Source organism: Sander lucioperca, chromosome 22, assembly GCF_008315115.2.
Source record: "Sander lucioperca isolate FBNREF2018 chromosome 22, SLUC_FBN_1.2, whole genome shotgun sequence".
Taxonomy (NCBI): Eukaryota; Metazoa; Chordata; class Actinopteri; order Perciformes; family Percidae; genus Sander; species Sander lucioperca.
This window is the reverse complement of record NC_050194.1, coordinates 19,845,788-19,873,594: the sequence shown is the minus strand read 5'-3', so window position 1 is coordinate 19,873,594 and position 27,807 is coordinate 19,845,788. Positions and strand designations below refer to the sequence as shown.

The following is a 27,807-nucleotide window of genomic DNA, read 5'->3' as shown; positions in this document are numbered from 1 at the left end:
GGGCAGCAAAGACACACTGCAAACACTGACATAATATCATCTTATAAGGCTGTTGTGGCGAACTTGTGATTTACACATCCAGCGGTTATTGGTGTGGTGTTTCTAGACACCTGATGAACTTAAGTCTCTTAGTTTTGGTCTCTAGAAGTAGCCTGGCTCCGCCCACCTACGTACTTACGCAAAATTTTCATTTCCCTTCAGTACTACTGTACAAATGAAATGTACAAGAGTCTGGTAGGACCAGGCTACTCTAGAAGCTCCTAAGGGAAATATCTGGCTCTTTAGCTGCTTAATGCTCCAGTGTTCATCAGCTGTGTGCTGGGTACAGTACGTTTTTAGAGCTTTTTATGGTTTTGGTGTAACCTTTGTCAACATGACATCATAACACCTTTAAAATAAAATTTCTTGGTATGATGACGAAGGTAAAAATCAGCCATTGCACCAAACAAAAAAGGTCACATATTTGAAGTCATTTTAAAAACACAGTCCTTTAATTTACAAAGATAATAACACAGACACTGTACAGTTTGATTACAGCTGTAAACTCTTTTAAAAAACAGTTATTAAGGCTCTTCAAGGGATTGTAATTCTTCACCACACCCGTCTGTTTACCATCACAGTCTCTATTACTATCTTATACATGCTGCATGTAGCTGTAGAGATGTATGTGCAGTAGGAGAAGTGGTTTTTGAAATGTAGTCCATTATACAAAAAAAAAAAAAAACACCTCAAATCCACAGTGTGAAGACGTCAGCTGTAACAGAGTTCAATCAGTTGTGCAGGTAAATCACAGAATCTCTGGTGTAAAACAAAAAACAAAAACAGGATTTAGCTGCTGACTTTACATACAACAAACAGCCTTTCCTGTGTGCGTGCGAGTCACTTCCTGGGACAAACTGATGAGGGTTATAGTCGAGGCGAGGCTAAAGACTCCCAGCATGCCGGTGATACTCGAGGGTCCTGTGTGAACGAGCCAACCATCCTCCAACAAGACCTCGAACCATAAGAAGGAAGAAAACCAAAGCCTCCTGCGCACAACACAGAGAACAGCATTTTGTTTAGTTTATAAATGTTCCTACAATGTGAATATGAATGATGCAGTTGCCATAGTATAGAGTGTAGTATGCAATAAAATGGTCATAAAAAGTCATACTATAGTATGTTGAAAAAAAACTCATAGTATAGTGTATGTCATTAAAAAAAAAAGTCATAAAAAGGGGTTAGTTCAATGTGTGAAACCACAGTGGGAAATCAAAGTTTCACCACTAGAGGGCAGGCAGCTCCATTGCAACAAGTATCCATCATGAGTCTGTGTGGCCATCAGCTGTATTATAACCCTGCTGACCGTCAGAAGAGGCTGTTTAACATGTTTGGAGAGGCACCAACCTGTTGTCACTAGTTTCTAACAATAGACAGTCTGCGCTGCCGATAAGGACTTTATCTTTTTTTTAATCCTTTAAACCGGCAAAGCTATTGTTGGAGGGCTGTGTTTTGTTTTTTCCTGTCAGGAAAAAAAGGAAAAAGACACGCAGCTAAAACAGATGACAATGCGAATATGAACAGCTGCTCTACAAACCTAAAGCCAGTGGTTATATTGTGTGTTTTCCATGAATGTTACAAAAATGTAGAAAAGCGTGATTCAAAATAAATAACGGAATTTAGGAAATTACAGGCCGGAATTAAACATGGGACAAAAAAAAAGAAGCTTTTTTTTTCTATTGTGTTGTGTGATCGTTATTGCCTTTCTATTAAATCGACTGAAGTAAGTGTGCATCGACAACACTGAAAACTAAGTTACTGAAAACTGAGAAAAAAGCTGTTAATAGTGGAAAAGGAGGAAAAGCTACTTCACTTACATTTAGAATCTAAACATGTCCTGGACATTAAATTATACCCAATGTTAAAAGGCATAATACAATAGAAATGGGGGGGAAAAAACGCCTGTTGACCTTTCAGATGTGCTTTCTCAAAGTTTAGAGACATAGAAACATGTATTTTAGTATGTACTTCAACTACTGGATCTGATCCATGAAGGATTAGGCAAGCATTATTCTGCATTTATTTTTATTTTTTTTTAAATTGTCAATAAATCTCTTGAAAAGACCAAAACAAACCAATTTAGTCCACCTGTGAATACTTCCTGACTTCCCCACTCTGTATGTGAGTATATACGCCATCAGCCATTAGGTGGAATAATTGACCATTTATCAGAAAACCACTGAAGAAGATTACTATAAAACACTTTACATGTTGACTTGACATGACACTGCCATGAACATAAACATTATAAACAAGTCATAAACGTTTATGACATAACGCTTCTTTGAGTAAGTGTCATTCGGTTTTTGTCATGACAAGCTCGGATGTGGCGACTGTAAAACAGCCTTTAGGGTTAGAGTTAGGGTTAGGGTTCATGTGTCATGTGTTCGTGACAGTCTCATGTCACTCTTATGGAGATACCTTCAAGTAAAGTGTTACCAAAAAAAACAGCAGAGCTTTCTACTAAGTTATACACTAACTTAAACTATATACTGTGTTATCTTGCTGCAGCATACTAACCAACTGCAGCTGCACCAACTAGGAAAACAATTAACTGGGAGACAGACTCTGGTGCCATGTGGGATATAAATAAAGAAAATCACTGTGCTTCTACATAAGTTGTTTGTCCAGACTGATTCTGATTTATGATCAAATCTCACAGCGTTTTGTATTTCCAGCTCACAGTCTTTGTATCATATGACACTAAAGAGCCTTTATTTGTTGGTATCTAAATATGGTATGAGTTCAACACGACTTTTAGCCTGAGGTCACAGAAGACTCGCAGACCAAACCTCTGTGTGTGTGCGTGTGTGTGTGTGTTTGCGTCACTGTGCCAGTAAAACAAGGATTTCCACACATCTTTTCAACATTTTACAACAACAGGCCTGAATGTGCTGCCGCTCACATCATTGTCTGAGAGGTATTCTCACATCTGCTGCGTGCATACTTGTGAATACTACTCGAGCTCTGCAAGATGATCTATTTACGACTGCTTCCTTCTGGCAGCAGATCACACAAGCTTTTTTCTTGTCTCTGTCCAGGTAGCAATAAGACGCCACCTATTTACCGTCATTATTTAGCCTGTGACACTTCCTGTTCTGAGGAACCAAAAAACAACAACCTCAATCTTCTGCTTGACAGGTTTCCTTTTGGCTCGACTTTGAGTTTATGAAATGAACATATCTTGTTTTTTTCTGAGTATCGGTTAAATATGTTCCCAGTTGACTCAGGGAAGAACCCTGTGACCTCACCTCGCCAAGTCCTGACAGGACTCCTGGTAACACAGACCACACTGTCAGGTCATCACCATAACACAGCGCTGACTCACTTCTTGACAGGAGTGAATCAGCTGACACGCTTTCCCCGCTCTCACTTTGGTGATTTGGGCTGCTGGGAAGACGAGGACGGGACCTGCGATTTGGGACACGCCACAATGATTGCAGGCATTTCTAAGAAGCCACAGCCTGTTTGACTCTGTCTGTGTGTGTGTGTGTGTGTGTGTGTGTGTGTGTGTGTGTGTGTGTGTGTGTGTGTGTGAGCACAGTATGTTCAGGGCTGTATTTTGTTTGCTAGGATATATATATATATATAGCTGTATATATTTGTTTATCTATATATATATATATATATATATATATATATATATATATATATATACACACACACACACACACATATATTATTCTGAAAATTGACCATTCTGCAAAATGAGTATATTTTGATGCTAATAATTTTGTATGGTAACACTTTACTTGAAGGCATCTACATAAGAGTGACATGACACAGTCATGACACATGAATCCTAACCCTAACCATAACTTGTCATGACAAAAACCGAATGACACTAAAAGAAGCGTTATGTCATAAACGTTTATGACTTGTTTATAAACGTTTATGACACGTTCATGACAGTGTCATGTCACTCTTATGTAGATGCCTTCAAGTAAAGTGTTACTGAAGAAAAATCTTAAATGCAATTACTACTTTTACGTAAGTAAAAGATCTTAGTACTTCTTCCAACGCTGAGTTTACCAGACATTTACATACACTTCACCTTATACAATGTCTCATATCCTTCACTATATCATACAGTGGGGGGCTGTCAGGGCCATCAGGGCCTTCTCTGCTGGCCCTGTCAAAATCAAAAATATATTTTTTCATAATTAAATTAATGTGTATCAATTACTTTTTCAGTATGTTACGATTATATTTCCAGAAAGAATATGGTTATTTTTTCTGAGTAGCTGGATTTTCCATGTCATCTAAACGCATCACAGCTCTGTGGACCAGCACTAGTAGCATTGCTAGCCTTTCATTGAAGCTGCCATTTCCCATTTGATTATAACTTTGACTGACGTGTGTCATCAGCCAATCAAATTTTGTTGCGTAGTGACAGAACGCCCTAGGGGCCCACCGTTGTGTCGACGCTAGCCCCCGCTGATGTCGTCAACGAAGTTTGAACCTTTTAGCGGGTTGTGAGTGAACTATGGCCGCTGCCTTCACACCTCCTAACGATCCTGTTTCCGATCTCCTTCATGTGCCTTTTTCAAGGCGATCGTTTGGAGAGAAGAAAGAAATAATTTTAATAGGAAGACCTACACCTAAGCTGGATGGGCTGACCAAGGCTGGCAAAGGTTTTGTGCGGCACTTCACTGAGGGTAACTACGACCGCTATGACTGGCTAACAGCTAGCACCGAGCGGAACAAGCTATTTTGTTGGCCGTGTTTGCTTTTTAATACCAGTGAGGGAACATGGAACACCACAGGTTTTAACAGCCTTAATAGCTTCACCAAGGCAGCTATCAAACATCAGGCATCCGAGCGACACCTCACAACGGTGGTACATTTGAAGACCTTTGGTGAGTCCAGGGTGGATTTGCAACTGGATGAGCAGCGGAGACGAGAGACAAGCCTGCACAATGAGAGAGTGAGAAAAAAACCGGGACATACTGAAGCGCCTCGTTGATTGTGTCATCTTTTTGGGACAGCAATAATTGTCTTTCAGGGGACATGACGAGGGGAAAGAGTCCCTGAATCGAGGTAATTATTTGGAGCTATTATCTCTGCTATCAGAATATGATGCTGACTTGCGACACCACCTTGCCACGGCCACCGTTTTTACGGGAACATCTGGGAAAATTCTAAATGTTCTCATAAATGCTGTTGCTGAGGTGCTAAATGATGCCATCAAAAAAAGAGATCAACAACACCAAGTTTGTCGCAGTTATGGTGGATGAGACCACAGATTTCAGCAACACTGCACAGCTGTCATTTGTACTTCGGTACGTTACTGACACCGGAGTAAAAGAGAGATTTTTAAAGTTTGAGGATGTCACAGAAAGAAAACGAGCTCATGATCTAGCAGCTTCAGTACTTGAAGTGTTGGGCAGCTACGATTGCAAAACAAAGTGAGTGGCACAGTGTTATGACGGAGCCGCTGTAATGGCATCGGGACTTAATGGCGTACAGGAGCCATTAAGTCCCGAAAAGAAAAAATCCCTCAGGCTCTGTTTGTGCACTGTTGTGCACACACATTAAATCTTGTGATGTCTCAGAGAGCATCAAAAATAAAGGACTGCAAGATTTTTTTTGCGAATCTGGGAGGATTGTCTGCATTTTTTACACGTTCTCCCAAGCGAACAAAACTGCTGGATGAGAGGCGGCTGCCGCGGGTCTCTCAGGTGAGATGGAACTTCAACTCCAGGTTGGTGGGCACGGTCCACGACAAAAGAGCTGAGCTGGTCGAGCTTTTCCAGCACATCCTCGATCACGCGGAGGATTTTGACCGTGAAACGGTACATTGTGCATCAGGACACTTGTCACAGTTGAAAAGCTCCGAGTTCTGTTTTTTTCTCTTTGCTTTCATCGGCATTTTTGACTTTGCTGATGTGCTCTTCGGAATACTGCAAAATAAGAGCTTAGACGTGCAGTTCAGTCTGGCCAGAATTGGGGATTTTTGCCAGAGTCTTGAAGGTGAGCGTGGAAAATTTTATGCCATCTATGAGAGGATGGCGAGGCCGCGGGACAGCCGAACACAGCTAGAGGCCGAACAGACCCGCACACGCACTACAGACATCTTGTTTCTGTCCACCTAATTAATGTAAGTCCAATATTAACTCTGTTTTTGGTCTCTCTCAACTCTTGAGGGAAACATCCGACTCTAAATGCTCCACTATGTTCACCAGATAATCGCTAACTGTGTCTGTCTACTGTTTGATGCTGAGCAGGTAGTGTACAGTGGGTTTTAAGAGATGACCTAGTCTACGGATATTTCTTAAAACAGGTCTTCCCAATCTTCCTTTAAATAAAAAAAATTGTGTCTAAATGAAAAGGCAAAAGCACAGTTGAATCGCTGTTAAGAGCATGCCAAACCAACAGGCGGCAATATAACCCTAACCGTAAAGCTATGTTGGTCAATCAGAAGCCTAAAAAAAGTTACCGGAAGGTCACCTGGCTGCAATGGCGCATCGATCGCTCCGTAGCACATTTGGACGCCTCTATTCCTCAATATAGTGGAAGAGTAACTGCATTCATGTGTAAACATGTAAAAAGTGTTAACAGTTAGAACTATTTTGGCCACATCCCCCATTGCACCAAATGTCGCCTCATTTGTGACGCCTCACAATGAGAGGCGTCACACTCAGTTTTCCTCGTCTACACGACAACACTGAAAAATGAGTTTCTGAAAATCTTTACCCTGGAAAGGGCGATTCTTCCAAAAGATCTGTCTTTCTGTCAGACCTAAAACGCAGTTTGTGTGGACAAAAGGCCATATCGCATAGAAAAAGCTTTTAAAAAAAAAAACAAAAAAAAAAAACATATGGACTAGGCCTAAGTTGTAATAAACTGAAATGATCCTTTAACAGAATAAACAAATGAGTACATGTAATGTGTCGTGAGTGTGTACACGTCTGTGTGGGACCACCTTGTGGCGTCTCAGAAGAAATTCTTGATGAGGGGAGTGACTAGTTTCACCCACAGCTTGACGTGGCGGTCCGGCTGCTCAAACGTCGAGTCGGACACCTCCGTGGACCGCTTGTACAACATCTCCTGCTCCTGAGAGGCACACGGTTTAACACGCAGGTGTGTATTCAGTTAAGAGTTACACAGTCATTCATCATCATTTCTGGCGTGGTTGACTCACCTCCTGCAGCTGGCTCTGCAGCTCCTCGTTCTCCGTCACTATGGCGATTTGGGCCTCCAGGTCACGGTGAACTGAGCGGTATCCAAAATTAGGGGAGCCAATTAGAGTGAGGCAAGGCCGATCCTGCCCCTGGAGGTAATACCACAGACCTGGGCAGGAGAGGAAAAGTGAAGTGAGCCGGCACGGAGGTAATGCTTCAGAAAGCTGTTTCCAGCAGGGATTGCTGTCGGCGCAGACCACAACTAAAAGGAAGCACATGCAGAAATCCCCAGCGTGGATCCAAAACCCCAAAGCATGACAGAGAGTGAGTGTATATCCATGTCCCAAGGCTACAGCAGAATGACTGTACAAGACCTCTTCTCTCACGCTACATTCCACTGTGACCACAAGAAGAACAGCAGAGCAGGGAGAGTAATGCGTTTTATTATTTTCACCCAGCCAAACAAAACTAGTCTGGATGCTGAGCCCTGGATTAAATCGCAATCTCTTTTAAGCCATGTTGATGTGAGAGTTAGTGATGAAACTATTAGTCAAGCACTCGTTCCACAGACAGTCGAACAGCAGACATTTTAAATCGCTTTGCTTTTTGTGTAAGAAATGTGAGCGACAATTATACATTTTTGGACACATTTGTGAAAGCACTCCGGTGTCTGAGTGGGCGTTTCCCGACTAAGAGCCAGTGTTGCTAGGAGACACGCTTTCACCTTTCATGGTGCTTTCCTGACAGGTTGCAATGTTACAAGTTACTTTTCCCCTTCTTTCCAACAGGTCTATATAATGTTAGCTATGGACCGTTTGCGATTTTATCCGTGTGTCTCTTGTTGGACGATGAATTGAAAACGTAATCAACAGAAGAATATGATACGTTAGTTGCGGCCCTAATGGCATACAGACAGGTACTGTACATGTGCTTTTGTTTCATCCCACCTTTTGCGTGGAAGGTCCACTGTGATCTGTGGTATTCGTGCAGGTGTACTCTCTCCTGCTGTCCCAGCCGGCACACCTGGTTGTAAAACTGTCGGGCGATGTGGATGTAAGCTGCAGGGATCGCTCCGGCGACGCCCTTGGCTCCAAAGAACCCGTTGACCTCGGGGGAGGCGGTGAGGATGCGGTAGCTGGCTCCGGCCCCGAGCACCAGCCGCATGTACGCCCGGGTCAGGTTGAAGTAACCCGATGTTAGAAACACAGTGGAGCCTGGCCCGGCGTCGGTCAGCAGGCGCTGGAGGTTTAATAACAAACGGAAAGTGAAGAAAGACGTGTTTCCATTTCCTGACATTGTGAAAAAAAATAAAACTGGTTGCTATGCTATTAAAGAGCTTGTTATTAGTGTTTTATTACTGCTGTTCATATAAGGCTCATTATAGAGCTATGTCAGGATGATTTGTCACATTTATCTTGATAACCATAAATGTAACAATATGATAACATGCGGTTAATTATATTTCCTTCCCCCTGTTTGCTCACATCTGATGAGTTTGTCTTTAATAATTACTGTATGACCAGTTTAAAATTCTTTACTTCTTGACTGGAGTTTGGGCGGGTTTACTGGTTGAACTGGATTTATTGCAAATTAATTATATTTTGTTTATTGTCCAGCCCTATCTTATTATTTCAGTTTTTTTATATTCAAATTTGGAATGTATTTGTGTTTATTCTCATTAAAAACAAACAAAAACTTTACAACTTGTAATGCAACTGCTCTGTAGTTAACAATGATTTCATGTATTTTCTGGTGCATAATCCTCTCTATTTTTCTGAATATTTTCTGTGGCTGATGCAAGAAAAACTTGTTTGCTGTTTGAACTACACTTGTCAGCTTCTTCTTGCAGAAGTAATCAAGATAAGATAAGCCCTTACAACTTGTGGGTGCATGAGGACATAACATCTGGGTGAAGAAAGGCCAGTATTTCTTAGTAAGAATCGGTCTAAACTGACAGAGTCTTTTATGTGCACTACTAGAAGTAAACCTGCACAAGAGCCACATCAAATGATGCATAAATGTAATAAATACAACTTGTTGCAACAAGTCCTTCCTTTGTGAAATTCAAAATGTTAACTGAGACAGTGTTGATTCAACTTTTTATGAACCCACAGTATTAGCTGTTTCATTAAATATAAAGTATGTCACTCTGATGATGAATTTATTGGTTTCATTCCCAGAAGATGTGACTAATAAACCCGGAATAAATGTTCAAATGTTTATTCAGGTTAGTCACATGGTAATTTATTAGTCACGCAACATCCCATAATGACTACAGAGAACCTCCTTCTAATTGTATTTATTACTTGTTATTAAGGAAAAAGAACAAAGTTTAACAAAGCATAGAAGACACTAAGTAGATTAAAAATATATATATATATTTAACAGCTTGGTACAAGTTTATATTAGTTTTAAATAGTTGTTTTTTTTTAATTGGCATCATGCAGCCAAATGTGTGTTTTGTGTACATTTTGGGTTCAAATCAGAAGAGGTCACTGTCATTACACAGCCAGGTGTGGCGGCTCACCTGTGTGACCTGCTCGTCCACCTGGATCCCCAGAGGTTTCATCTGGACCAGAGGGAACACCCAGGTGTCCTCCTCCCCCTCGCTCATCCCCTCGTCCTCTGAGAACTCCGACCCGTTCAACAGTCGCTGCCTCACGTGCGCTGTGTTCACCACCTCCATGATCCGCTTCCTCGCTGCCACCGAGAAGTCCTGCCTGTTGCCTGGTTGCAACGGGAGGGGGATACAAAAACGTGAGGGTACACAAAGCTAAGTGGGTGCAGTGGGAGGCGGGTCGACCTGATCTCTGGGTCACGGTGATCTGGGCTGGGAGTGTGTTGGAGAGAATTTACAGCCACTTAGGAGGAAGAAGCAGAGAGGAGGATGTTGATGGGAATGAAAACACAACCTCAGCTCAAGAGCTGCTATTTTTGGAAAATGCTCGTTTCTGATTGGCTGGCAAATGGTCTTTAAAATTATATATTGTATAGCAACCATCAGTTTAAAAGGTGTGTTCAGACAGAAAGCAAAGCGAAATTTCTCCCAGCACAACGAAGAAGACCCATTGGGAGGGAATAAATCTTGTCAACGCTCGCAAGCTATGTCACTTTTCTTTGTCGGTTTCCAGGCAAATTTTTACCCTCATTTGCATAAAAGGTTGATGATATACATTTTCAAGTTAATGCAAACGAAATGTTCTGCTTCGCTTGTCAGTCCCACATCACCGTAAATCCCATAATGCCTTGAGAAGCGATTCAGTCATGTCCCATAGAAAATATTTAGGGGCGTCATTTGTGTTGCATCACCTTCAGTGGGTCTTTAGCGTAATTTCCACAGGACGCCCAAAGAAACAACAACTCTTACGTCAACATATTTCTTTGATCAGTGTGAAAAACGTTAAGTTAACTTCTCCTAGCAACAGTAGCTTCCACGTCAACTGAAAATGACATCGAGAGGACGGATTGAATCGCTCGCTACGTACTGCTTAAGGCAAAGTGAAACAAAATAACCTGTGACAAGAAGTCAGCTAACATGCTAACACTTTGCGGTTGTTTTTGCTGTTATTGGTAACTTACTGACTGACTAGTCAAACTTTGCCTCCTCCTCGTCTGTTATTTTTGTACGTCAGGACACATGACATATCAGTTGGCAAACTTTTTCATTAGAATTTCACCAGTGTGTGTGTTTCTGAATAACTGTGTGTGTGTGTGTGTGTCAGTTCCCACTCCATATCATCTTCCAGCAACACTATGATATCATAACTCTATTCCTGGTGTCCGTTGCCACGGCGGCCCAGTCCTGCAGACATGATGTCATTCATCCCTCAAACTAACATCCTGGCAGTCTGTGCTTCAGTTACGGAAACATAGTTCCAGTGTGTGTGTGTCTGTGTGTGTGTGTGTGTGTGTGTGTGTGTGTGTGTGTGTAGAGAAAACCTTGACAATTTCACATCCGGCTGCATGGCTAGCCAACCGCAAGAGCTCTCTCCATCTTTCTCACTGTACATGTACACACAGACACACACACACACACACACACACAATCATCTATTCGCCTGTCTAAGCTTTCAAGCTCCATTAGCGAAATCCATTGGCTCCTCTAGCTGAAAACCGGGCTGCTGCCACCGTAACTGAGCATGAAGTGTCAAACAGTGTCAAAACATGTAAGAGGGTAAACATGTGACTGCGCGCACACCCATAAAAAAACATTATTTTTTTTATGGGTGTGATAACACAAACACGTCATGCGTTTGCACGCGCGCGCACACACACATACACACACACACCTACCTTTGTACGGGTGCACCATGCCCTCGAGCATGGTGACCGAGTCGTTGGGCTGCAGCTGCAGGGAAACATCTCCCACGGCTTCCACCAGGTCGGAGAAGAAGTCGGCGACCTCACTGCAGTTCTCCAGCAGCACGTAGCGGTCCTGTCTGTTGCTGAAGTACGAGTCGCTCAGGTTGGCACTGAAAAATGAGAGAGAGACTGTTTTTAAGAGACCTGGGGACAGAAAGAGAGAGAGAGAGAGAGAGAGAGAGAGAGAGAGAGAAAGAAAGAGAGAGAGAGAGAGAGAGAGAAAGAAAGAGAAAGAGAGAGAGAGAAAGAAAGAAAGAAAGAAAGAAAGAGAGAGAGAGAACACAGGAAATATGAAAAAGAAGGTTTGGTCATATGAACATTTTTCTGAACCTAAGTGTAAGAACGGGTTCCAATAGCCAAGTCATTTTGGATCCGGTTCTAGGTCTACAAAATACTTGGTTTCTTTAAGCTCAGATGCTAACTAATCTGTTATCAAACCTTCCATCTCTCTTCAGTTTTTTTATTAGAAAAGAGCAATGGAAAACAAAGGAAACAGGGTTCTCATTTTCAGATTAGATCAGCCGTAGCTAATGAATTCTGTAACGGATCAAATTAAAAGTTTGTTCTCTGTTCACGACATCAGATACTGTAGAGAAAGCTGGTCGTTATTGCAAATTAGAATCCCGACAGGCTGATGAAGGACCCCGACGCGAAGCATAATATCTGTTCACAACATCAAATGGTCTTTTTTAACAAAGAGTGTACCGGCGCCTCCTACTGAGGGAGGATGTTGCATTATTTGTAGCATTAATGTTGCTATGCTATGGAGGGTCTTTAAGTCCGTTTATAACGCATCTGTCAGTTTAAAAAAAATCTTTCATTAGCCCAGTTTAAGCTACAGGAGATTCTGCGTTTCCCTGCCACAGAAGAAATAAATTCAATGTCCCAATGTCTTTACTGCAGAAATTTAACAGGGGCTGAATCATCCGGTCAAGCAGCCAAGAATTAACGCTGTCACAGATGATGTGGAGCTCCAGAAGACCAAAAGACAAGCTGAAAATCATTCTGATCGCTTCTAAGAGTGTTTGAGTGTATGACTGATAGACAAGCTACACTAAAGTGAAATCTGCTTTATTCTGCAGTATTAATGGTATTATTTGTTTATAACGTTTTGCTTTTACAAGAGAAAAGGCTTCCAGGAGGAGGACACACATATTGACACAAACGCAAACAGTCGGGAATCACCATACCCGCTGATGATAATGCTGTCGTCAAACAGGTAGACTTTGATGTGCTGGACTCCGATGGTCTCGTTGAAGCGCTGAGGGACCAGCAGCCGCAGCAGGCCCCTCAGGTCTGGAGTGTGGTACAGAGACACCCTCATCTGAGAGGTGAAGCGCTGCAACAACGGCAGCAGCATGGTCCTCGAGTTAACCTGTCCTGCATGTAAAACACGACCACATCAGGATGATGAGCGTGGTGCTCTGTGCTAATCAGCAAACAGAAGAGATCACGTGGAAAATGCCAACAACCTCGTGAGCCGCGAGTGTAGTCCAGCAATATGGAGACTTTTAGGTCAGGAGCATTACTGTTCTCCTGTGAGCGCTGTAGAGCTTCCTCCATGCAGTCCACCTTAACGAAAAACAAAGACAGCAGCGGACAAACCTCAAAACATGATTCACAGTGTAATGCACCAATTTGGCTGCAGTTGGCAACACTGTTGGACTGGAAGGATGGACAGTTCCTTCAAGTGTTTAACCATCCACTGCACAAAGCTGTCTTACGTAGGACTCATTTGAAAAGCTGAAACGATCAATCGATTAGTCGATCGACAGAAAAGTAGTCAGCACCAATTTAAGTAATTTCTTATGAAAACAAATCCCAAGATTTGTTGTTTTCAGCTTCTTAAATGTGACGAGTGACTGCTTTTCTCTGTTTCATATGATTGTAAATGAAATATCTTTTTGCCTGACGTCACATTGGGATCTAAATACTTGTGATGGCAATATTTTCACTATTTTCTGTAATTTAAAAACTGAAGAATTCATCAAGAAAATGAATGATTTAAATTCATAATGACAACAATAATTAGTTGCAGCCCTTCTTCATTTTCTATGACTGAATAACTGGGATACAGCTTCAAGCTGCTCAGCTCTTTTCACTGCAGCAGAAAACTTCTGTCAAGGACATTTTACTTATAAATCCAGCGACAAAAAGGGTTTCCTGTTGTCTGTAGTCAGGTTTTCATTTCTCAATCCGTGCCATTGTTTAGCAAACTGAGGTTTGTATTCCTCTTTTTTTTGTCAGCAGGTCCCATTTGTTCTTACTCTTGTTTTTTGAAAGTCTTGGGTTGGGTAGTTTTAGACTTAAAATAAGTTGCATTGGACTGGTATACATGTTAAATTAAAGCTAACTTTAGTTTGTAGACCAGTCTAACATTTCTTTCTGAAACAGCAGTTTCAGCTACGTAAGACCACACAAAGTGGAACGCACGACTCTGATCTTAGCATCCTTGTTTTTTCTACAATTTGTCCTACTGCATGTGTATTTGTGAATGTTCTAAGATGTGGCCGCAAAACAAAGGAGTACATGAATGATTATTGATTCATTGGCAGCAGACAGCATTTATCAAACACTGGCAGCCTTTTATTATTTGTTAACTGAGCCTGGGGAAAGCATGAATAACTATGTTCACAAAGAGGAAATGGCTGCTCTTCAGAGGGCACCACTGGTAGCAAGCGTAAAGTCTTTATTTGTGGCAAGCTTGGCATTTGTTTTCCACCTGATTTAAAAAAAAAAAAAAAAAACCTTCCATTCCATTTATTTATTTATTTATTTTTTTAAACTTTGGCTAATTTGTGCATCTGGTGCCCAAATGCTTTCGCTATACGTCACTCCAGAGTGCCTGTTTACGTGCCTGTAAAACATTTCTTCATTCCAGTAGAGAGCTCTGTGGGGACGTGTGCACCAGCAACACTTCCAGCTCAGCTCTGGAGAGAAATGTGATCATGAGTTAAAGCTCTGGGGGACACTAAAAAAAAATTGTTTATCCTTTAAAGCAAAGAAGCAGCATTTAGTTATTATGTCATGTAAAATCAGCTCAAACACCTACAAATCCAGGGGGAAATATCTGGTCTCTATTGCTTAGAAAACATTTTAGCTACAAACCAACAGCTCTCTGATTTACTGCAGACAGGAGACACTGACCCACAGGACAGATAGATTCGAGATAGGTGGGCATTTGATTTTTTTTCTTTTAATGGAGTTTAATGTGACTGCTTCCCGTTTCACCTGTACGGAGAAAGCTGACGTTCTCCAGGAATACAATCTCAAGCTGCACTACTCTACTAAACACGCAGAGCTAAGTACGCTAGGTACGAGGGAGAGGACAGGAAACGACGACCTGCTCATGTTCAGAGTGAACATATAGTTATATAAATTATCGTTTAAAAATGTGTTTTTCCAAGTGTTCAAACGGCCCCTTAGAAAGTGGCCAGTGGCTCCTTGGTAATTACCCTGGTCTTGTTTGTATTCGTTTTTATCCATAGCTGTTGTGTGTTTAATGTATTTGTTAATTATTTCTTTTACAGAGTACTCCGCTGATTTATCACTGCACTAATATAACATTGTAGGACTCACGATGGACAGTTTAAGAAAAAAATAATAAAAAAGTAATAATTTAAAATAATAAAGCACTTTGAATTACCTTTGCATATGGTGCACTACACAGACATTTCTTTAGAATTTCTGATCATTCTTGCTGCTCGCACCTGCGCTTAAGTAAACACGCTGCACAGGTGTGACACTCAGTATCAGTCAAGTACCTTTTTGTGCTGAGCCTGGGATCGAGCTTGTGTAAGTACTGTAGATCCAGACTCACCTGCAGTTTGCTTTCTTCACTCTAAACCACAGACCACACTCACATTGTTGAGTGCAGCTCATTGTATCCAATTACAAGCAAACCTGGGCTTGAAAATAAAAAACTCACATGGACTCATTGTACCTTACTGACTCAACATTTCTAGTAATCCATCATCCTGTGAGGTTCCAGAGTTTGGCAGCAATCACAACTGATTCATATGCTTTTACCTCTAATTAAACATGTTTGACTTGTCCCTACCTTTTTCTGTAATTCACCCTCTCTGCTGCTCGACCCAGTTAGAAAAAAAAAAAAAAAAAACATGAGCATCAGTCCAGACTGTGGTTTGTTCTGGGTTAATGTTGTTATGCTAGGCCTTCCAAGCATGAAAAACAGCAGGGTATCACATGCCAACACTGGTCTCCTTATAACCATAAACCCTTGCAATTTGGGGTCATTCCTTGTAGCTGGCCTGGTGTACATTTTCATTGTGAACAAACCACACTGTGGTTCGTTTGGAAGACTACTCTTGACTCACATTTTCTGGCATCTCTGACCAGTTATTTGGCACACGCCTGTGTTTGATTCGTTGTTCTCACCTGCCCAAAACGCCAAGTCTTGAACAACATGAATCACACACACACACACACACACACACACACACACAACTTTTCTCACCAGCTCTTGCTCCAGCTGACCTGTTCCCAGATACAACGAGGCCATCACCACTCGCCTCTTCGCAGTCTTGATGCGAGCCTATTGGGAAAGATAAAAACAAAAACAAACCACACACAGTGAATGAATGTGCGAGTGTTTGTGTGTGTCAGGCATCTTGTCACAAATATCTGATGACAATAAACTGATTAACTGTCAACACATTTTCTGCCAGTCACGAGCACACACTGCCAGCCTGCACATCCAAACTACCCAGATTGCTGTGGCCACCAGAGCGTCCCAAACTCACAAGTAGCAACAACAAAAGAAAAAAACTCAAAATCAACATTTCAAAAAGTGAGAAAATGTGTTTTTTGTGAAATGACAGATATTTCTGGCATTTAAGGGTACAGCGTGACCTGCAAATTATGAAGAAACATCAACAAACAAGAGTTGTATGTTCAACAGAGGTGGAAACTTGTTTATTTAACGTGGGGAGTTTGGGTTTTATTTGCTCAAGTTTTGAAATATCCCTCTGTGAGATTTCTACCTCCACCCTAATACAATAGAGGTGAATGACATTTAGTTTAAAAAAGGTTCTCACAGGATTGAAAAATGAACAATGCCCTGGTTACTCTGGATAATCCACAGAACAGGTTTCATCTGGGACTACTTCAATAGAAAGTACTTCCAATGAAAACAGTTAACAGGAAGGTCTGTAAATGATCAAGAGTACCCAGACCATTGTTTTTAGCAGGGCGGCAATTATATCTTCCAAAGTAGTAAGTGAGTGATATTATTTTCATTATTGATTAATCATTTTGGTCAATAAAACAATACATTATAGTAAATAAACTTTTTCTAAAGCATGAGATTTGTTGTTTTGTCTGACCAACAGTCCAAAAACTACAATCATATTAGAACAGAAACTAGCCGCAAACCCTTACAATACAAAGTTTGTGTATGTTTGGTATCTTCACTTGAAATTGACTTCGGAATCTCCCATCAAGCAGATCTATCTTTTAGAGGGACGTGCTATTGAATTAAACGTAATTTTTCCATACTTTGAGCACCACAACAAAATGCCATTCACCTTCACTGTAGAGTAAATGAGAAATTATAATGTTTTGTTATTTTGGGGAGCTGCCCTTTTAAGGGATTAAAGCATGTTTTACTCCATGAAGGAGTACAACATCCTTCACATTGATGGAAAGCATCAAAATTAGAAATCTAGTTTTTCACCCGACAGCAACAAAATCAAAAGGTGATGTTGCATTTTTTAAATTATATTTCATCCCGTCCTTTGTTAGTTTAGTTGTTTAGTTGTTCATTTTCTTTCCATTTTGCTCAGGGCGCTGCAAATATTTTAGCTGGTTCTGCAGACACAAGAGTCAAAGATAGAACACCAAACAGCTTGATGACAATAAGAGACGAACAAGAAAGAATAGAGTGTGTGTGTGCGTGCATGTGCGTGTGCGTGTGTGTGTGTGTGTGTGTGTGTGTGTGTGTGTGTGTGTGTGTTGTGGAAAGTGATGGCATACAACAATGCCATTCAGACATAGACTTCTCAGCTCTCAATGTTATGGGGAAGTGTCAATAAAAAAAAACCGCATGACATATTTTTGTGAATCACACCCCGTAAAAAAATGACGTAGACATAAATATATCAGGGGTCAAAACTTGGGGGAGAAATTCTTCCAGAATTAGCATCAAGGAGCCCATTTCTTGCTTGTCAACTCTTAAAGCTAAACACTGTCTTAGTATGGAGGGAAGCTGCAGCATATAAACTGCAGCAGATTTCTGTTGATTTGCTCCTGGAGTGGCCGAATAAGCTAAAGTTAGAGGAAACATGAACGGATTCCAATGTGGTGACACACAGCAGTTGTGGGACTACGTAAAGAACCAAAAACAAAATGACCCAGTTTGTTTTTGAATGCTCCACAAATTAAGTGAAATGTGCAGGGTGACTTAGTTCTATGATTGTTTTAACTGGGAAAAAAAGAAATTTCTGGAAGGTCATTTTTTGAGTTACGTTTTCAAGCTGATTATATATTAAACGCAGATTAGTTGCAGCACAATTATGTAGAGGCAATAAATAACTTTAGAGCTGAACAACTGACACCTGTCAGCTGCAGTGCGCTTCACTGCCAATTCAGGTGTTGCAGAGTAAGTGCTGGGAAAAAAATACTTCCTCAAATACCTCAAGCAGTTTCTCTGCCTCATTTGTTACGCCACAATACATAATTATATGGAACATCTTTGCAAAGACAATATTGGCAGTTGTCTGCCCTGGGGTTGTTGCTTTTTCTAATCTTTCCGTTGCCGCAGAAAGCAAATGTTTACTTTCACAGTGACACCGACCTTCATAGTCTGGTAGAACTGGTCAGGTGAGGTGAGGATGTGGATGTGGGTGCCCGGCACCCGGAAAGCAGGTACGTGCTCTGCCATCCATCGGAAGTGGCTGCAGAGGCCATCTGTACCCTGAGCGCCGGCTGACCCGGTGGGCCTAGAGACATGTCGGGGGGCCGGGTCGGCTTCGGCCAGGAGGGGAGCCAGCAGCAGCACCGAGGACCTGGAGGAAACAAGTTTTCAACAAGTCTTTGTGTTTGTTCAGCCAAAATCTGCATTTTTAGTACATAAGACACAGGAATTATTCACCAATCTGGTTTGTTATTTGAAGCAAATTGGAAATAAAAAATAACAAAATTTGTGGTTTATTTTTTGTTTTACATGTGTGAAAAGTTTTGTATTATTGATAACAGTGCACTGAACATCTTTGCGTTTGGTTGACAATAATCTCACCACAAGGTTCATTTAGTAGCTGCTCTGGAGCTTTTCGATCATATCACACACGTCTTCCGCCGCCAACGACTTTGTGGTGATGTTGTTGTTGTGCTGTTTCCAAGGTAAAGTATGAACTTTGAATTTCATCATTCTGATTATTTTACACAAATGTTTCTCATCATGATCATCATGATACACTTATCATACAAATATTCCCATTAATATAGTGGTAACGATTTCAGCCATTCATGAAGCCCCAGCTAGTACCTGTCACGGAGGTTAATACGCAAACTTTGTCTGGCTTTTGGAACTGAGCTTTTTATTGTTCCTCCTATTCTGTCCTTGGATTTGAGATACTTTGAAGTCAAGACAAATAAGAAGTCGTGAGAGAATGTGCCCATGTTTCCCTTAGAGAAAATGGATAGATTTGCTCCCTCTCAAACGGATGTTTTTTTGTTTGGTTATTAAACTATTTCTGTGTTTATTTATTCCCTTTTTTAAAGTCTGCATGGAAATCTATCTGAAAGTGTGGGTTTCTAGAATAATGCATTCATGAGAAACAGCAGACCTCGTCAGTGGAAAATGAGACACATCACGACTCTATGGAAGTGTCTTTCCTGAGAAGACTATGTCAAACAAAACGGGTCATATGTGCCATACATCACAGGAAAAAAAATAGTTTCCTGGGTATCGTCTCTTTGTGCCATCCTTCAGCCGCCAGCGGACTCTCGAGTGGCAGTCGTCAGAACTCCCCACAAGCACATAATTGCACCACAATACTAACCTCCAACGTTGCACATTATTTATAATATAATTATCAACATGTAGGAAACACTGTGACAAGATGTCTACCAAGGTGAACCAGACTCAAACACAAACCATGACAGGGAAGCTCTGCGGTCCGAGGGGACACCTGACAAGGTTGGTTGATATTTAAGTGTCCTCGAACTAGAGCTGCAAAGATAAGAATTTTTATTTTCTTGTTTAATCGTTTTGTGATGATCGGTATTTGTCAGCTCCAGGCGACGTCTTCAAATGTTGTGTTTTGTCCGACAAACCCCCCCAAAAAAACAGATGTTTGTGTGTCGATCCACTAATCGATTAAGTGTTCGCATTTAACTTTAAGGACACAGATCCATTATAAGATTTAACAGTGTGTCTGGATTTTCTTCCTCAGTGTCCTCAAATTCCCCCCAACACCGCATCCCCTTTGTCTCTGCCATATAATCTCACAATCTGGGTCTGACAACTCAACCACATTAAATAAAGACAGGGTGGAGTGTGAACCTCAGACATGACTGTGACCCTCAGAGGCTGAATGTCAGAAGTCTACTGAATTCCTTTATATTCATTACAACCAGAACACACACACACAGTTTACATTTTGGTTGGGATTTGACCGACAAAAACCATCTACGAGAAGTCACAGGAAACAAAAGTCACAGAAAAACAAAAACACAGCTCAGGGCTTCTTTCCAAAGCCACTTTGCTGAGTTAGAATTTCTGCAGCAAACACGGAGAGGGGATTTCCCCGTGGTTTGGGATTTGAGTCCTATCATAAACACGCATATCACTCAAAGAGCCATAAAACCACTGTATCATAAAAGAGAACATCCTTGTGTCCATTCAGCTTAAATGCTGAATTATCTCTTTTTTTTTTACAGCAGTGCAAATTACTGTTATCTAAAAGTAGGCTTAAGTGATGCAATTGACCGTTCAGCCTTCCCCAAAGCCTTTAAAATTGTCTGTACATGGTAAAAGATAAGAGTGTGACAGGAGATAAGAAAAACTTTTAAATAATGTACAACTTTTTCAGCTTTTCATTTCAGGACTGAGTGGAACAATATAAAAGAATCAACTATAACCGCAGTGGACCTACAGTGAAATAAAAGCCTCCATAAAACATAGTCAAAGAGGATTTTTAATCCCGAAGAAGGGTGGAGTTATCAACATACTGTAATATGGTCTAAATAAAGACTGTTATTCGAGCAGTGTAGCGCACTTCGAAGAACAGCGATTTCATGGAACTGAGGTGAAGTTAACTTCCTTATATTTAATGAGGTAAGAGGCTAATATAATAATACAAGGCAAATAACTGCAGTGAATAGAGGAGCTGTTTACTTTGGTATGTGACCGCACCACATCCCTCTTGATTTGAAGCATGTGATAGGATACATTGCTGTTTGCCTGTCTCTCTCACAATTCAAAATTCCCCGAGTGGAAATGTCTTTGCTTCCTTAATAGATTTGCGTTCTCATTTATCTCAACGGATCTAGATTCAGTTAGTAGATTGTTAAAGCGGCTCTTTGTCTTCTTTTATAGTTCTTAACATGTAGATAAAAGCAATAATTCTATATTAGTACAATCCACAGAGGTACAATAATATCCTAACGCTACAAGTGTATTTTAATAGTGATGTAAATAAGACACACACATGTACACTATGGCCATACGTATGTGGACATCCAAATATTACATCCTAAAAACCACGGGCATTAATCTGCTGCTATACACAGCTTCATCTCTTCTGGGGAGACTTTCCACAAGAGTTTGGAGCCTGGATGCAAAGATATGTTCCCATTTAGCCATAAGAGCATTTGTGGGGCTAACCACTGATTTTAGGTAAGAGGTCCTGGCACTCAAGTTTGTCCCAAAGGTGTAGGCGAGGTCAGAGCTCACATCATACTGGCTTTGTGCACAGTGGCTTTGTCATGTTGAAACAGGAAAGGGTTGTCCCCAAACGCCTGCAACAAAGTTGGAAGCAAACTATTGTCCAAAAATGCTGAAGCATTAAGATTTATCTTTTTAGAACACAGCTGCTGAAACCATGAAAAAGAGCCCCAAAACAAAAAATACATGAAAGTGTGTGTCTACTTTTGGACATATACTGTACCATACCCTGATAATGGTGATATAAAAAAAGTCTTATTACTTCATTACTGTGATGCTAATATCAAATCCTACTTGTTGACAAATGTCAAAAGTTTGCCTCGTACTACTTTGGAAGATAGGGAAAATCCTATCTTCCTATTACAGAAGCAATTCCTACACTCATGGCTGTGTCCTATCCTATCTCAGACCTCCTATTTTAACTTAAATTAAGACATCCTTATTCATTTGAAATACTAAGTCATTATTTTGAGAAAGTTTCTAAATATTTTGACATTCTAACTTTGAGATACTATCTCATTACTTTAAAGATACTATCTCATTAAGATACTACATCAGTATTTTGAGGTTTCTCATTACTTTGAGATCTTATCGCATTAAGATACTAAGTCTTTATTTTTGAGATACTATCTCATTATTAAAGATACTAAGTCATTATTTTGAGAAAGCTTCTCATTTTTTTGAGATACTATCTCATTATTTTGAGAACGTTTCTCATTATTTTGAGGTTTCTCATTATTTTGACATGGCTACAACATTATTCTGATAAACTAAGTCCTTATAAATGACTTAAAGGATCTTTTTTTCCATCAAATTGGCAGAACTGGGCTTCCACAGCTTCTTTTGCTCAGATAAGTCATTCATAAGTCATCTTTTTCCACCTGCTGATTTACATTGACACAAAGGAGTTCCTCTAGCTAGCAGGGGAGTGTATGTTATTGAGTGATATCGCCGGTAATTATCGACTGGAAGTCTCACATGAAGTTGAGGCTGTCAGAAAGGTGTCAGGTTTCAGCTTTGGTAAACACCAACAAGAACATCATGTACAAGCCTTCAGTTATGAAAACCATACTTTCCCTGAAGGTTAGCTTCTCTTTTGAGGCGCATTACTGGGAGGAAATGAGCTAAATGTGATTTTACACTTTGCTGTGAAAACGTTAGTTTTGCCACAAATAAGCTACACGTTGGTAGCTAAAGATTTGGAGTAAAAAAAAAAAAATCACCAGAATAAGTCCGATAATGGACGCATTAGCAAAGCATCTTCATCTCAGAACGCTTCACACTGAACTACGAAAGGGAGAAAACGCTATTTTATCCTCGTGTCTGTGTCTCCGTGGATGAGCCGTGTCCCTTACCCTCTTCTTCTGTCCCGTGCGCGGAAGACCCGGTCAGATATTCGGGAGAAAACCCCGGCGATGGCCGGTGAGTACACGGAGTACACCAGCCTCCTCCAGGACATGGGAGCCGCCATTGCTGCAGTAAGGAGATTTTAAATAAACTTTATTGACACAACCAAGTTCGCAGACACACTGTGCTGTAACGGTGGGCTGTGATAGAACGTGATGAGCACCGAGAAGCGTATTAAGTATTATGTTTAACCTGCAACAAGTAAATAAATCAGAGAAATAATATATAACCGGTTGTTTATATCTTTGTATGTATTTGGTGATGCCTATAAATGGCCTCTAGTGGTCAACCTGCAAACTGCATTGTAACTTATTTTATTTATTTAATTGTTTATTTAGATAGGGACAGTTAACCTAAAAATGGGTGCACAGCTCTTCAGAGGCACCCAGCATAGAGTGAGCACCAGCCCTGATTTATGTATTCATGGCTTCCAAATGCATTTGTGGTAACACTTGCTTGATCTTTGCACTTTACATAACCTACTGAAGGTGTGACCGCAGCTGTAATTACATGTTTTCAGTCATGCGTTGCAGAGTTTAAAGTGTACAGGTGTTTGTTCCAGGAATGAGACTTAGTCCTCAAGACTTCCTCCTTATAGCATGCAAGGACTTTAAACATGCTACACCCAATTGATGCTCATTATTTATAATGACACTATTTGGTAGGCTAGTTATAATAGTTAGCATGGTATGATCATTAATTCCTAGTATTAATGTTGTTATTATAGTGTTATAGTTATTTTATTGATGCCCACACAGAGGAGTAAGAGCAACATAGCTGTTATTTTTGTTTACGTTTATGACATCTTCCTCTTTGATAGTGCAGGAATGTTTTGGTGTCAGAAAAGTCATGAGTAAAAAGTAAAATTAAGAGGTTCCATTATCCACTAATGTATTTGACAGCTAAAGTTTTAATACACTTTAATGGGCATACTATGCATTGTGTTGTATACAGTGTATTAAACTACCCAACAGAATATAAAGTAGGCTACTTAATAATAACCTCAACCCGATACTTATAAGTACCTAATCATAGCTCACTGCCTAACTCTAACTAATCAAACAATACAATATATGATAATATAACGCTGACAGAGAGCATTCTGCATAATGAGTACTTTTACTTTTGACACCTTCAGTGCATTTTGCTGATAATACATTCATACTTTTAATTAAGACTTTGAATGCAGGACTTTTGCTTTTAATAGAGTGTACTTCATGTCAGCTATTTAGCCGGTTGTTGCTCAAGAGCACTTATGGTAAGTCAGTTGCTTCCTGACACAACACGAGGGCCTGAGGGACATTATCTTTAAACATAAGCCGGTATGCCTTAAACCATCTGAAGAAAGAAAATGAATTATACTTCTAAAGCCTGATGTTAAGGTAAGGCTTTATTCATTGATCCTCAGTGAGAAATCAACATGTTACAGCAGCACAAGAGACTAAAGGAAATGGATCAACTATTAAGATAAATGACAGAATAGCATTCAAAAGCTATATACATTACAACAGAAAGCTTAAGAAGCCTACAATTTTATAGGTACTTGTGCTCTACTTGAGTATTACAGACTGAACATTTTACTCCACTAGACTTACTAGACATATGATCATCTTTACAAAATGTGATGCATTGTTATGGATTAAACTACCCAAATAAAGCCATTAAAATACATAAAATTGCTGCTTACACAGTAATTTTGCAACGCTAAAACTTTAATAATATATTTATATTAATATATCACTCATAATGCCTAATGTGTAGGTCTACTTTTACGCCTGATACAAATGTGCATTTTACTGATAATACTTCTGTATAATTTTGAATGCAGGAATTTGACAAGTATTTTTGCATTGTGGTATTGCTGGTTTTACTTAAATAGAGGATCAAGATCAGACCAATATTCTCCCCTTGAATATTTGTGCGAATCAACATGTGCAAACATAATGAGTCCTTGGTTCATATAGTGTCATATAGGCTAGTCGCCTATAATATAATAATAATAATAATAATAATAATAATAATAATAATAATAATAATAATAATAATAATAATAGTATAGTGTCTCGTTTCTCAATGTAGGTTATATGGAGTTATCATGTTGCACAATATTTAGACTCCTATCTATATCTGCCAGTGAAGTCTGTAACATGCCTTGCATATAATAATGTAACCTAGTATTCTGTATTGTTCCATATGTGGAGCTTTTCAGCAGAAGGGAACCCACCAGTACCAGGAAACAGCCCGGCAAAGGTCACGCTGATTATTTATTGGCAATCTTCCAAGAAAGCGCGTGAGCATGTGCGTGTGTTCTTTGCGTGCGTGTGTGTGTGTGTGTGTGTGTGTGTGTGTGTGTGTGTGTGTGTGTGTGTGTGTGTGTGCGCGCGAGCGTGCGTGTTTACGGGAAGAACCTCTGAACGGAGGAGGTGGAGCCTTACGAACATCGGCTTAACTCACTGGAAACAACCTCCGGTAACCTTCCTCCACACACAGACACGATCTTTACGGCAGATATCGCCGCCACCACATTCCTCCGCTCAGGAAAGAACCCCACACACGTTTTGGATCCTTTTTTTGGATTTTAATGCCTGAGTTAATTATTCATTTAGCACTACTCTCGGGTAGTTTGCATATATTTTCCTTTGGCGACGAGTGGCTGCGGTGCGGGGCTGAACATATCCGCAAGGTAAGTTAAAAGGCTGAAAAGACATAAAGCGGGTCTTTATGCATCATTCAAGCAGACAAAATGACAGAAAAGAGGGAGGTTATAATTCAGGTTAAAGCACAGCAGTTGTTTTTAGCTGCTTGGACTCCCGTTGCAGTGCAGCCGAGGGGGATGGAAGTGGGATTTTTGGGTTGTTGCAATATTGTGAATATGCAATAATGTGAATATTGTGAATATTGTGGACCGACTTCCACAGCAGAGGCTCTGTAGCGGTTCTGAACTGTTACGGCGCCTCCTGCTTCTCTCTGTCCTGTTACCACTGTCCGGTGAAGCCGCCTTTAGTTCCCCTTCAGGGGATCAGAGCATACTAGACCAGACGGGACACCTTTTTTAGTCACTGTGAAATCGGAGAATGGGGCCTCTGTAGTGCGACCAACCAGGGAATAGGAGTTATTCAGTGAAAGAGGGGGAGAGAAAAAGGGCGCCGGACTCTTTCACAGTGACCCCGTTTTTGAAATCCCTTGTTGCGGTTCGCCCGATCGAAGACAATTGAAAGCAATCAGGATCCAGTTGCTGTCTGGGTGCACGGTGCAGCAGCAGCCGGCTCAGCGCGAGTAAGCGAGGATTCATTCAAACTAAATATAACCTGCCTGCCCAGTCTTGCTTTATGCATTTGTCACAGTCGCCATAACTGCATTTTATGGGGGTAAACCGAGAGCTCCAGCGTGGAAAAGTGGTCATTTATTTATGCCCATGCATGCTTATGAATGAGGAGACTGTAGCCTGAATGTGTGCATCAGTCTATATATAGATGGATAATCTGTTCTCCCTGTCTCCAGCTGTGTTTAGGTGCTCTCTCCCAGCCCCTCTCTGGATGCATCAGACTCCTCTGCCCCGGGGACCTGGACCCGGTGTGTGACCCCGCCACCCTCACCCCATTCCCCCTCTCTTTCCTTTCCCTCTACCCTAGACTCCCTTCCACCTGTTCACCCCGGTGCTCCTGTTCTGGGCCCCCTGCCTCTCAACCAACGGGCAGAGGCAGGGGGCCATGGCGCCATGGTAGCCTTCAACGGTCACAACCTCCTCGCCATGAGCAGCGTGAACCCTCCGGAGGGCAGGGTTCAGGGGTCGAACTTCACCCCGCATCACTACAAGCCCTTCAGCTCGCATGCACACTACCAGCAGGTCAGTCACATTTGAGTCTTTAGAGAATTAGCTGTGTTTTATTGAAGTCTAAAAAAAATCCCCCTGGCTGATACCACATAGTAAAGGCAGGTTTTTCTACCTATTTCAGGTGATGCGTGCACTGCGCAAGCTACAGGAGAGTGGGTTTTACTGGGGGGCTGTGGGGGGCCGGGAGGCCAGCTCCCTGCTGCGCTCTGAACCGCCAGGCACCTTCCTAATCCGCGATTCCTCAGACCACCACCACTTCTTCACCCTCTCTGTCCAGACGGCTCGAGGAACCAAAAACCTGCGCATCCACAGCGAGGGAGGCGGCTTCTTCTTACAGCCAGACCCCCAAAACACCCAAGAGCCCCCACAGTTTGATTGCGTGCTGAAACTCATAACGCACTACATGGGGAAAGGGCCAGATGCTGGAAGGAGCAAAGAAGGGGCATGTGGGGGCAATTCAAGAGAGGCAGAAAAGAAGGGGTGCAGCGTATATCTGATCCACACCGGCGGAGAGAGGGTTCCCTTGGAACTGCACCGGCCCCTCTCAAGTTCTCTCTCATCCCTGCAGCACATGTGCAGGAGGACCCTGAACAATCTGGGGGAGTCAGAGCAAACCGAGCAGCTCCCACACACACTTAGAGACTTCCTGGAGGAGTACGACGCTCCAATATGACTGACAGGAACTGCAGAGGTTCCACTACACAGACCAGGGGCCTGGTGGACTGCAGACCAGCTCTCAGCGCATACGTGAATATGTGCCCTATCAGATACTGACCAGAGTTAGCCTTAGATGCCAATGTGAGGTCAGTTTTAAAAAAAATTGTGACCCAGATCTGCTTCAACACTGACGGACACCATCTACCTAGAGTCTCCCACTGACCTGGGGTCTGGGATGAGGAGTGTGATTTAGGTAACCAACGATTACCTCGTCCGTCCTGCCTTGTAAAAACTGACCACTAATGTGAGTGGCAAATAAAGCCAGAGGTCAAAGGTCAATGTTTCCTATGACTGACTCAGACGCAGAGCAGAGCCTCGTAGAAGATTAACCCGATTGGTCGATATTAACGACGACAGTGACGACATGATCAATACGCCACCAGTGATCCATGTGGTTTTAATGTGCTCAAGAAGAA

General features: G+C 41.4%; 2 protein-coding genes across 3 annotated transcripts in view; one reads left to right on the top strand and one right to left on the bottom strand.

The window, feature by feature from the left end:
- Positions 1–469: 469 nt before the first annotated feature.
- LOC116061091 (CDP-diacylglycerol--glycerol-3-phosphate 3-phosphatidyltransferase, mitochondrial) lies at positions 470–22,940 on the bottom strand. 2 transcript variants are annotated; one of them, XM_031314984.2, is made up of 12 exons: positions 22,788–22,935; positions 19,642–19,716; positions 18,340–18,550; positions 16,003–16,080; positions 12,998–13,097; positions 12,716–12,905; positions 11,457–11,635; positions 9,691–9,890; positions 8,111–8,402; positions 7,184–7,332; positions 6,965–7,095; positions 470–1,028 (listed from the first exon to the last, which is right to left on the bottom strand). In XM_031314984.2, the coding sequence occupies exons 1-11, from the start codon at positions 22,901–22,903 to the stop codon at positions 6,976–6,978; spliced, it is 1,710 nt and encodes a 569-aa protein (XP_031170844.1). In that variant the 5' UTR covers positions 22,904–22,935; the 3' UTR covers positions 470–1,028; positions 6,965–6,975. The 2 variants fall into 2 exon arrangements, with proteins under 2 accessions (XP_031170844.1, XP_031170845.1); XM_031314985.2 differs by lacking the exon at positions 19,642–19,716 and having other exon boundaries at positions 22,788–22,940.
- Positions 22,941–25,250: 2,310 nt separating this feature from the next.
- The window catches only part of socs3b (suppressor of cytokine signaling 3b), a 4,191-nt gene continuing 1,634 nt past the window's right edge, over positions 25,251–27,807 (top strand). Inside the window, exons 1-3 of the mRNA XM_031314987.2 lie at positions 25,251–25,522; positions 26,341–26,686; positions 26,796–27,807. The exon at positions 26,796–27,807 is cut by the window's right edge and continues 1,634 nt beyond it. Of these exons, the coding sequence (XP_031170847.1) occupies positions 26,558–26,686; positions 26,796–27,347 (681 nt within the window). The 5' untranslated portion in view covers positions 25,251–25,522; positions 26,341–26,557 and the 3' untranslated portion in view covers positions 27,348–27,807. The remainder of the gene's footprint in view (positions 25,523–26,340; positions 26,687–26,795) is intronic.